At 58.1% G+C, this 11,380-nt stretch overlaps 1 protein-coding gene across 1 annotated transcript; it reads left to right on the forward strand.

The window, feature by feature from the left end:
- The first annotated feature begins 6,054 nt into the window (after positions 1-6,054).
- LOC123252863 (myeloid-associated differentiation marker-like) lies at positions 6,055-6,915 on the forward strand. The gene has a single exon (XM_044682096.1). It carries the CDS (start codon positions 6,055-6,057, stop codon positions 6,913-6,915), a length of 861 nt encoding a protein of 286 aa, XP_044538031.1.
- Positions 6,916-11,380: the final 4,465 nt, after the last annotated feature.

Genomic DNA, 11,380 nt, shown 5'->3' on the forward strand with positions numbered 1-11,380 from the left:
AGTGTCAGTTGGCCTGGGGGGGGCAGGGATTCCGGGAAGCCTCTTGGGGAAGCCGGGGCACAGCCAGCCGGGGCACAGCCAGCCGGGGCAGGGGGCTTTCAAGCGAATCCACGGAGTTTTCCTGAGACTTTTGGGAAGACCACAGCAGCCACGTGTTCTGCCGTTACTCCTTTGCCCGGAGGAGAGCCCGAGCAGCCATTTGGGGGCTACCAACCTTGCTCTGGTCCTCCATGTCCGCACTTGGGCACAGACACACTCTCTGAAGGAATGCCTGGGTCTAGGGCGCCGCCTCACCCCCTTCGCCTGCTAGCCTTTGCCCTCGTGGCCTGTGAGGGGAAGGCGGGCCGCCCTCCGCTTTGAGCCGCCGTCTGCCTCAGGGGAGCGCGGAGGCTCCTTTGCGCGGCAGCATCACCCTCGAACTTCTCATCCCTAACTTGCCACAGAGGGGGGCCTCCCCTCGGGCAGCAACCCCAGGCGTCTCCCCAGTAAGGAGGGCTGCTGTTTTACTGGGCGAATAGTAAAAGGTTTGGTCGCCAGAGAACGGAACAATGATCAATCCCCAAAATGATTTTAGTGGTTTATTTACAAAATGTAGGAGAGAGAGATGAGAAGAGGGTAGAGGAAGAGATTGTAGTCAAGTCTGGGCTTTGCTCAGGCAGGGCTCCAGAGGCCCAGCCAGAGCCTAAAAATCAATTAACAAGGGGTTTAGCCACAAGGGCTTCTCCCAGTCAAGGGAGCCTCCCGGAGGCTAGTACCTCCTGGGAGGTTAAAGGAGTCAGCCTTCTGCACTCAGCACGTGTAGTTCCGAGAGATTTAAGAGCAGTCTCAGGGTCCCAGGTCCAGAGCGCCTCCACATTCAGGCAAGAACCAGAAGAGAACTCTCAGCTCACTCAACTTTCTCTTTTAAAAGGAGCCTCTTTTGCAACACTTCTTGTGCCTTCCTCTTAGTTTACGTGTCCAATCACAACAGATGCTCTTTTTAGGACTGCCCAGGAGGCACGCAGTCAATTCTGATTCGACACTCACTCTAACACATGTGGGTTACAGACCTCCCCACTTGTGAGTTAAGTGGAGATGTTTGCACCTTTGGTGATTAAAGATGGGCAGGGTAGATTTAATCTCATTATCACATAGCTCTGGCCCACAACCATTCAATGGGGGGGGGGTGTTACCAGAACACACTCCAACCATCGCTCCCCCTTCTTACAGGGGCTAGCAGAGATTGTAAGGCAGTAGGAAGAAACTGAGTAGCAGGGAGGGCGAGGGGACAAATCAAGGGCTGAATTGTTGGAGGGGATGACACGGAGCCAGATGGCCAGGCAGAAGAGGCAGCCTTGGTAAGGAGCAAGGCCACCTCATCATGTCAGCCAGGGCTGCAGGAAAAGAGAGGGGCAGAAGGCCCTTGGGGGTGGGAGAAGAGGGAGCATGGCGAGAATAGCTTCCATTTTTTTCTGTAAAATCTGAAGCAGGGCGAGGGTGCTGGGGAGAGCCAAGGGGCAGCAGAGGAGAGATGAGAAGGTGTCCAAGAGCTGGGGCAGGTGGGAGAGGAAGATGACAAGGAAGAGCAGGATTGCCTGGCAGCAGTTGGGCCAGTGGAATGTGTGGACCAGAACAGTTAGGATGGCTTCCTGAATTCTCCATCTTTCTTCAGCAACACCTATGTGATGGAGCCAAAGTAAGGATGGCGAGAGCTCCTTAAGGCTGAGGCTTGGCTGGGCCCAGTCGGGGATGACAAGAGGTGAGGGGCTGAGGAGAAGGAGTCAGTGCTCAGCTGAATCACTTCCCCAAGGGGCTGAGATGGAACAAAGAAGAAAGTGGCTCAAGCAGGGGCCATCCACCGCCTGGCACAGAACTGAAGGATCAAGGACTGGAGATCCTGGTGAGGACCAGGAACAGGGCTCCCGACTTAGGAAAGCAGAGGATGGTCGGCTAAGGGGACTTCAGAGCTCTTGAACGTGGAGTTGATGCCCTCGGGAGTGACAGCATGGTCAAAGGAATGCCCGTCTCCACGCGGCCGAGGAGGAGTGGATGGGCAGGTCACGGGAACCGAGTGGGTGGAGTATCTGGAGGAGTAGCGACATGAATGTCCTTGTCTCCTGGGGTGAGGGCATGAGTGTGGGAGAAGAGAAGAATCATGTGCCAGGAAGGGAGGGCAGCCCCCCCCCCCGGGGGGCTGGAGACAACAGCTACAGGGATTGTGATTGGTTAGGAGATATGCAGAGAATGAACTGTCAATCGAGGGAGGTTCCTGAGCCATGGAGGCAAGGAAAGAACCTGTGAGTGGTGATGGGGAGTGAGACTTATTCCAACTTCCCTCACATCGACCCGTGAGCCTAGAGGCAAACGTGGGGACCCTAACGCGGCAACAGGCCAGCACACGACAGGGTTGCCAACATCCAACCCCCTGATGCTCTAAGATCTTAGGGCTCCCCCTTGTTCTCCCCACGGGGGCCTCCATAGTCAACTCTCTTGGCTTTGGGCTCCCCCTTGCTGACTCTTTCTTCCATTCCCTCACCCAATGGGACTCCCTCTTCTTCTTCCCTCCATTAAAGCTTTGCTCTATTGTCGTACTCTGATCTCATTGTCTCTTGCGCCAAACCTCTGCCCCACTCAGTTGGACTGAGTGAAGGTGCAGCCAGTCCTGGAAAGGCTGTGTCATGGGAGGTGTTGGTGCTCCTTGAATGGCCACCAGATAGCCAAGGATGTGACTCGGTGGCTCAGTGGATAGAGTGCTGGGTCTGGAGGCAGGAAGTCCTGAGTTCAAATTCAGCCTCAGACACTTCCTAGATGGATCCACCAGAGAAGGAAATGCCCAACTCTTCCGGGATCCTTGCCGAGGAAACCCCTTGGATAGTTCCGGTCCATGGAGTCCCGCAGAGACACGACTGGACAAAACCAGCCCTAGTCCAATCCCCCTTCCCTGAAGAGCAGGAAGAGTGGCTGCATGGGACTCCGGGTTCCCCTAGCACAGCCCAAATTCTAGCAGTGCTTCAGGCCAAACTGGGAGCAGGACAGCTCCTTTGCTTCCTTGCATTCCTCGTGAATGCTGAGGAGAAGCAGAGACCCCTGAGAGAAATATGCCCCTCGGCTTGGAGATGGACACACAGAGGCCCCTCCAGGCTAGGCTTCGATACCACCTGGTTGTGTCCAAGATGCCCACTCGCTGCCCCCTAGACTATGAGGGTCGCCCCCGTGTCTTCAGGACCCAAAGCCCTGTCAGATAACAAACATCCCCCCAGGTCCTGCCCAACGTCATTCCTGGTCATGGAGCCCCTGCCTATGTAAGAGTGTAAAAGCCCCAGAGCACCCCCGCGGAGGAGGCACTTTCCCCTTCTAGGCTGTCCTCCTAGCCAAACTCAATGGGACTTCCAAGTGATTAACTTTCTCTTTTTATGTGTAAGCTAAGTTAGGGAGGCTTCCATCCCGAACCCAGGGGGCTCACCTCAAGCCCCGCCCCAACAGCAGGACTTTCCTTCATGGGCACAGGGCAGGGAGCTGGCAGGAGTCAAGGACAACAACATCTTTCCCTGCCAGGGGCTTCGAGCAGCCTTTGGCTCCCCGCTCAAGTGCCTCTGGGAAGGAGAGTGGCTCCCGGCTTTGTGCCAGCACTCAGTTCAGGCTCAGCGGCCAATCCAGAGGCGGGTCTCATCTTCATGTGGTACATCCTTGGAGGGGATGGATTGGCACACACACACATTTCTGGGAACAGGGTTGTCAGGCTCTTCTGCTGGACAGGAAGCAGGCCATCGAGCAGTGGGACATTGGGCGCTGTGGAGAGTGCCAGCAGGCAGGTCTACAGTCTTCCTAGTCAGGGAACCTGTCCAGGGTGGTCACCGCTGATGGCACTGTCCACCTCCTGTGTCCTCGGTGGGGATAAAGGAGATGCCAGAAGGCGACGTAATGGTAAAAAGGGGTTTTGATTGGTAAATATTAAAGGGTTTGGTCGCCAGGAGATTGAACAATCATCTGTCCCCAGTTAAAGAATAACCTCAAGGTAAAATGACTTTTATGGAAAATTTATTTACAATAAGAGAAGAGGAAGAAGAAATAAGGAAATAAGAGAGAAGATAAGATAGGATAAGTAATCTAACACAGTAGGCTATTTGCTCCAACCCGCTAGTTTAATCCAGGTAGATCTAATTAACCCTCAGCCGAGGGAAATCCAGCCTCGATCCCAAGGCCAGAAACTTGGAGGGCCAGAGGCCAAGAGGGCCAAAGGGCCCTGAGGCAAATAAAGCAAAAGCTTCAGTCACAGAATCTCTTTGAATTAAGGAAAGTTCCTTAAGAGAAGTTCAGGAAGATTCAGTCTTTACACTCACCACGTGGAATTCTAAAGGAAAGATTTAAGAACAGTCTCACCAGCTTCAGGGCTCCTTCAGGTCCTGTTCACAAACCACAAGAGAGATCCCAGCTGACTGAGGTCTCTTTTAAAAGGGACCTCTTTTGTGTCACTTCCTGTGCCTTCCTCTTAGGTTTACGTGTCCAGCCACAACAGCCGCTTAGGACTGCCCAGGAGGCAGTCAGTCAATTCTGATTTGTTACTCATTCTAGGTCACATGGGTCACAGACCACCCAACTTGTGAGTTGAGTGGAGATGTTTTCACCTTTGGTGATTAAATCTAAAGATGGGCAGGGTAGATTTAATCTCATTATCACAGCAACCAGAAGGCAATGCCTGGGGACCTACCTCCTGCAATGGAGACAGAAGACCTCTGGGATTCCGGCTGAAGGCTGAAAGTAGAGCCTCAAGGACAGGGACCATAGTGGGCAGAGGGCCAGGGCTCAGATCTGAAAGATGGTTCCTGTCTTCGACACATCTTTAAGCTTCCTCAGCCCTCTAACAGCTAGCTGCCCCTTGGCTTGGGGAGAGGGAACTTCCTCCCTGGGAGCTGACTCACCAGTGAGATAACAGAAGCAAGCTCACCTTTCTCTGTCTTCCCCTGATGTCTGCTTAGGGCTCTTGACAAGATGTTTCATGAAACCCTCGAGCACTCCGGAATCCCCCGACATAGGATTAGTAGGCTTGTCTGGGACTGAACAACAAGCTATGGAGCACCCATTGGGTCCCTGGAATAGGAGGGATGGAGACCATCTAACCTTAAGCATCCTTTCCTCTTAGAAGTTTCTCCCTTTGCGTGGAGGCCTCCCCCAGGGAGTCTAGCCCCTGGCTGAACTCCTCCTTCCCTGCTAAGCCAATCATTGTCCTTCCTTTCCTTTACTCCCCACAGTGTAGAGAAGCCCCCAAGTTCTTCCCAGAGTCCCAGATCTGGCCAGAAGTGTGGTGGCCAGAAGAGCCCTGGCTCCCTTGTCCTGATTCTCAGGTTCTGTTTCTCAAGGTAGACGCGCTCGAGGTGAGGAATGTATGGGTTCATGGGTTCGCAGGCAGAACAATTGGAGGGATTCAGGAGGTACCCACAGTGGGAGAAGTCCCCTGGCACTGACTAGCCCTGCCCCTCCCTGCACCTGCCAGGTAAACAGGAGCAGAGCCCAGAGGCAAATGGGAGGGGCAGGCATTAACGCCTCTCAGGCAATGATTACCCAGTTGGTGCCTGTCCTTAGATCGGGTTCTCCTCATGATGACTCGGGGTCAGGTGGCTTGTTTTTCTGGTCCCTTTCTTCGAATCCAATCATCCCCAGGGCTGTCCCCAGAAGCGGCTGCTCCCAGGAGGGAGTATCCCGGGCCTGACTATTTGAGAGACCACTTGTGGGACCGCCCACTCCTAGGAGAGACTTCCCAAGAGGCTGAACATTCTCAAGAGGGATCGCCTAAGGGAGAGACTGTTCCCAGGCGGGATGATCCAAGGGACTGAGCACTTCGGAGAGGGACCGTTCCCAGGTGAGGTCAGGATCTGGCCTCAAAGCTCCATTGCCCTCCTCTCCTTTCTCTCCCAGGTAAATTATTCACCCAGCTCCACCCACCTACACCTGGCTCTGCCACTTCCTCTTGGGCCCTCTCCTTTGTCCTTTGTCCTTTGGTGACTGTATGGCTCCTCGGAGGGTGGGGAAGGTCCCAGGGTTCCCTGAAAGATCCCAGCAGCTGAAGAAGTGGGCACCATGCCGGAGCTGACGCTGGTGCCCCGGGCCCTCGTCTCCCTGGTGGGCCTCCTCCGGCTGCTCCAGGTGGTCCTGTGCTGTGTCACCTTCAGCCTGGCTGCCTCAGGCCCCAGCTTGGGCTCCCCATTCGGGGTGTGGTGTTTGTGCTCCTGGTGTCTCTGTTTCTTGCTGTCGCTGGCCATCTTGGTGCTGGAGCTCCTGGGCTTGGGGCCGCAGCTGCCGCTGTCCTGGGAGGACTTCACTTCGGCGGCAGCCATGCTAGCCACCTTGCTGACCTTCACCGCGTCCATCATGTATCCCAGCATCTTCGTACCAGAGGCCCCGAGCGGCTGGTCCCACACGGCGGCAGCCACGGCCACGGCCCTGTCCTGTGTGTGTTTCGTGACTTATGCGGTGGAGGTGGGGCTGACTCGGGCCAGGCCGGGGCAGCTCCGGGGCTTCCTGTCCACCGTGCCTGGCTTGCTGAAGGTGTTTGAAGCCTACGTGGCGTGTGTGATCCTGGCCCTGGTGGATGTGGACCACATGTATGCCGAGAACCCAGGGTGCCAATGGTGCATGGCTGTGTTCTGCCTCTGCTTTGGGATGGCCCTGCTGATCATCGGGCTCACCATAGGTCAGTGTCTGGGCTCCCTGCCGTGGCCCGTGGATCGCGTCCTCGTGGCCCTCACGGGCTTTGCTTCACTGCTCTACCTGTCAGCCGCCATCACGTGGCCCATCTTCATCTTCAAGTCACCCCGTTCCAGAGGTCGGTGGAAGAGCGCGGCGGTGGGAGCGACAGTCCTCACCTACGTCAACCTCCTGGCCTACGCGGCGGACCTCTTCTTCTCCAGCCGGATGGTGTTCCTCACGCAGTCCACATAGCCCACGAGAGGCGGCTGGCCTGGAGTCGGGACAGCCTCCCGGCAATCTCCAGGCCGCAGAGAGGAAGAGAGCCAGCAGGGACTCTGGCGGCTCCGGCCCCGGGCTGCCTTCCCGGATGTGCTTCCATTAGAGAGGGGCAGGGGTGCGGGTGGGAGGCCTGGGGGCGCTCTTGGGAGAGTGGGCTCGGCCTGTGGAAGCCTCTGGCCTTGGGGGAGACCGCTGCCTTCCCACGCCCCAGCCCCCCCCCCAAAGCTGGCATTGCCAACCTTTGGCCGGGAGGAGTGAAGGGGGATGGACCCCCCCATCCCGTAAGTGCCCACAGGCTCTTCCACAATGGAGGAGTCCTTCCACCCTGTGCGTGCTGAGTGGTAGCGAGGGGGATGGGGTGAGGAGAGGCCACTGGACAGTCCCCACGAGGCCGTTGTGCATCACGTGTGGCTCGGTCCTCCGTAGGGCAACAGGGAGGGTCCAGGGTGGGCCCTGGGGAGCCTGGACTGCCCTCTGCAGGCAAAGGAGGCTCCAGGAACCCCCCCAGGGGAGCAGAAACACCTCCTATAGGGCCAAAGGCTCAGCTGAGAGCCAGACGCTGAGCATCCCTTGATTAGCTACCCTTAGAGCTGGGCCTGGAATCCAGGAGGGGCCTCATACATGCCTGCTGATGGCTTGATTTTTGGTTTGAACTCCCTGTTAGCCAGTTCTGCCTTCTCCTCCTCTTCTCTGGTCTCACGTGGTTTGAGAGCCAGCCTCTGAGCCAGTAAGACCTGGGTGCGAGTCCTCCCCTCAGACCTCTGGGCACTCCATCTCAGTTGGCCTCCAGGCAACTCTCTCTGGAAGTCTCTGAGCTCCCCACATCAGTGACATCACGAGGCTGGGGGGTCCCCTCTTCTTCTCCTCTAGCTCCCCCCACCCCGTGCTCCCAGGGGGCGCTCCAGAGGCAAAAGGGAGCTGCTCCTTGTTGCCTTTGAGGGAGGAGCCACAGGAAGTGGCACTCTCGTGGCCGCCTGCTTATGCCGCCCCTGGGGCCAGCCTCATCTCCGGCTCCAGCACAATCTGCTCATTCTGAAGATGGTGCCTCGGCGGCCCCTCTGCAAGCCTGAGCTCTGGTTCTCTGGTGTGGGAGTGAGGGCGGGCGGGCAGGCCCCGGGGAGCGAGACGAGCCAACCCAAAGTCGAGCCCCTCCAGAAGGGCATGTGGAAGCCCAGCTGCCTTAGTCTCAAGGACTTCTCAGCCATTTGTCCAGAAGAGGCGCCGGAGAGGCTGAGGGGCCCCTTGTTCCCGGGACATCGGCCACAGAGCCCTGGGCAGCCGCCCCTGCTGCCTCCTGACTGGGGGGACTCGGGGCCCAGAGGCTCAGTCTGGACAAAGGGGAGGCCATGGCGCGAACCTCTACCACGTTGGCACTCACCTTTCTCAAGAGAAGGAATAAATTTGGGTCTCTCGTGCCCCCCCTGCGTGGCTCCAGGCTTTTCACTTCTGTGGGTGGGGGGGTGGGGGCTCATTTTTATCTCACGCCTGCCTGGCACCCCATTCCTCACCCGGGAGGCCTCCTTGAGGCATCCTCCACTTCCTCACGTCCTGCCCTTGGGGGGGAGAAACAGCAGGACAGGCTCTCCTCAGACTCGATGGTGAGCAGCACAGGAAGAAGGGAATGGGGGGGGGGGGTTTCAGAACAGCTGGAGCTGGGCCAATGCAGAGAGTTCTCTGGGCCCTGTTTGGCAGCCGCTGTCTGCGCTGGAACGTCTGGCATTGGAGGTGGAGGGACGCCACAGAGGAGTCTTGGGTGGAATTCCCCCTGGGAGACGGGGCGCTTCCACGGACTCGGTCAACGAGGAAGGGGCCTCCTACCACCAGCCGTGACCGAGCTGCTTCTCTGTGGCCAGGGAAGGGGGGAGCCCGAGGAGGCTGGGGCTGCGGAAGGGGGGCCGCTTTACTTTGGAGGGGGAGGGTTCCAGCAGCAGTGCTCCCAGGAGGGAAGAGAAGCGGGTGCTGAGGGAGGGCAGGCTCTTCTTCCCTGGGGGAGGACTGAGGGGTCGAGGCGGGAGGACTCTACTTTCTCCTAGGCGGAGGCCCCGGGAGCAGCGGGAGAGCACAGGTGCAGCGAGGTAGACAAAAACAGCCCAGAGAGGGTACAGAGAGGCCAGGGACACAGCGGGGAGGGCCCTACCATGGTCAGTGATGATGGAGCCCTGGGCCAGAAGCCCCGCCTCATCCTTACTAGCTGTGGGCCCCTGGGCAAGTCACTGTCTATTTGCCTCAGTTTCCTCATCTATAAAATGGGATAATAGCGCCATTCCCCAGTAGCCAAACTGTGGTCAAAGGCTATGAACGGTTTTCAAAGGGCCTACAAGCTCTTCCCAGCCACGTGGCAAAGCCTCCAGACTCGTAAAAGGGCTCGTTAGCTTAGAGCAGGGGTTCCCAAACTTCTCTGGCCTGCCGCCCCCTTTCCAGAAAGAATCTTACTCAGCCCCCTGGAAACGAACTGTTTTTAAATTTGAATAGCAATTAATAGGGAAGATCAATGCCCCTGTGGCCATCACCGCCTTCTGGATCGCTGCAGCACCCACCAGGGGGCGGTGACGCCCACTGTGGGAATCGCCAGCTTAGATGAAAGGGATTGTGAACAGTGCTGCCTGGAGGAGGGGCCCCAGACCTTGGAAAACCGCCTCCAGGCAACCAGAAACCCTGCTCAGAGGCCTTTAGGATCGGGTGGGCCAGCCAGAGCCCAGGCGGACACCCAGGATGGCAGAGGCCCTGCTTGGACAAAAATCCCCTGAGCGGCCCTGCGGTGGGGGGAAGCACTGGCCGTGGCCAGGACGAGGCGGACGAAGGGAGCACGTGCGGGGGGCAGCCGAATTGCCAGAGGAACAGCCCTCCGTGGCCCACCTGCTTCTTCTCAGCAATGCGGCGACCCCCGGCTGTCTTCCGAGAAGGGACCCAGGAGCCCGAACGCACACTCGAGGGGTCTCGCCTCGTCTTCTCGGCCCCCAAATAACCGGCAGGGAGAAGTCAGCACACGGAGCCGGAGCCGGGAGGCTGGATTGCTTACTGCTTCAGGGAGACAGGAGGAGGGGGAGGAGGAGAAGCATTTTGAACTCAGAACTTGAATAAAAGAACGCAAGAGACTGTTTGCACACGTCATAGGGGGAAAAGACAGATGGCTCGGAGCCGCGCTCTTTCAGAGGTTGCAGCCGGAGATGAGCCAGGAGGCCTCTGGACACGTTGCTTCAAACTCTGGAATCCCTGGGGGCAGCTGGGCGGCTCAGGGCTCCCACGTGGCCTCAGACACTTCCCAGCTGTGGACCCCAGGCAGGTCTCTCAGCCCTTCGCACTCTTCTGCCTTAGAATCAATCCACAGAGGCGGAAGGTAAAGGCGCAGAACCCGCCATGGGCTTCCTGGCAGAGCGCTTGTCTCTGGGGACTCTTCGTCTGCGGGGTCACGTAAGCCCGAAGCAGTTCGTGGGGTTGCTGACCAGCCCTCTCCCCCTTCCCCTTGGCCCTGCACTGAGCGCCTAATGGCACAGGCTCTTTTGGCAAGCCAGCCAGGGCTCGAGTTCATCCTCTGGTCGGGGCTCCAAGAGCACCCTAAGAGCTGCTGGGACCCCTTCCTCTTCCTTCCTGTTGGGACCACTCCAGGGACGAATTAACCCCACAACTGGGGGCGGGGAGGGAGGCTACTGTCGACCTGGGGGTGGGAACGCTTTCCGCCAAGATCCAGGGAGAACAAATCCCCGGGAGCCAGCCTAGAGCCAGCTGCAGACCTGTGGAGGCAGGCCCTGGGCCTGAGATGCCCTGTGCTCCTGGGGCCATGTGGCCACGCTCTAGGAAAGGGCACGCTCCCAACAGTGCCCGCCACCCAAAAGCGGAAAGGAAGAGCCCCCTCTAAGGAGCCCCCGGGGTCTCGGCTCTTGCTGCTCCGGGCACTCTGGGACTATCTGATCATCTCCTCAGTGATGCTTCAGGCATGAGAGGGCTCCCTGGGCCCACCTGGGTCCTGTTTGGCTCCTGCTCTGCCTCCAGACGCTCTGGGGGCCCCATTTCCCTCTTGTTATTAGCTGCCCTAGTGATGTCTTCCATCTCCTGGAGGGAGCCCTGCGGGTTTTGGGGGTCTTTCCCTAATGCTATCAGCTGGCTCCACCGTGCCCACGTCCCTCTCCCAAATTTGTGGCCAGCGATTAGCCCCCTAATTCCACGGAGCCAATGAACATCAAGGAGCTCTTCCAAAGGGATGGAACGCCCACTGGTGGGGATGTGCTCTGCCCTAGACCTCCTCGGGCGCCGGCAGAGTGGGCTCACCCTTAATATGGCTTCCGCATAGCCCCATCCAAGTGCTGCATGAATCTATGTGTCTCGGCTGCCGGGCTGGGTCCTAAAGACTGTTCCTTGGGTCGGAGCTATGCTGATGGCCGCCACGTCACCCGGCACGGATCTGGTTCCTGATCCTCAGGCGGCTCACTCTCCTGCCTGG

Source organism: Gracilinanus agilis, chromosome 6 (assembly GCF_016433145.1).
Source record: "Gracilinanus agilis isolate LMUSP501 chromosome 6, AgileGrace, whole genome shotgun sequence".
In the NCBI taxonomy this organism is placed as follows: Eukaryota; Metazoa; Chordata; class Mammalia; order Didelphimorphia; family Didelphidae; genus Gracilinanus; species Gracilinanus agilis.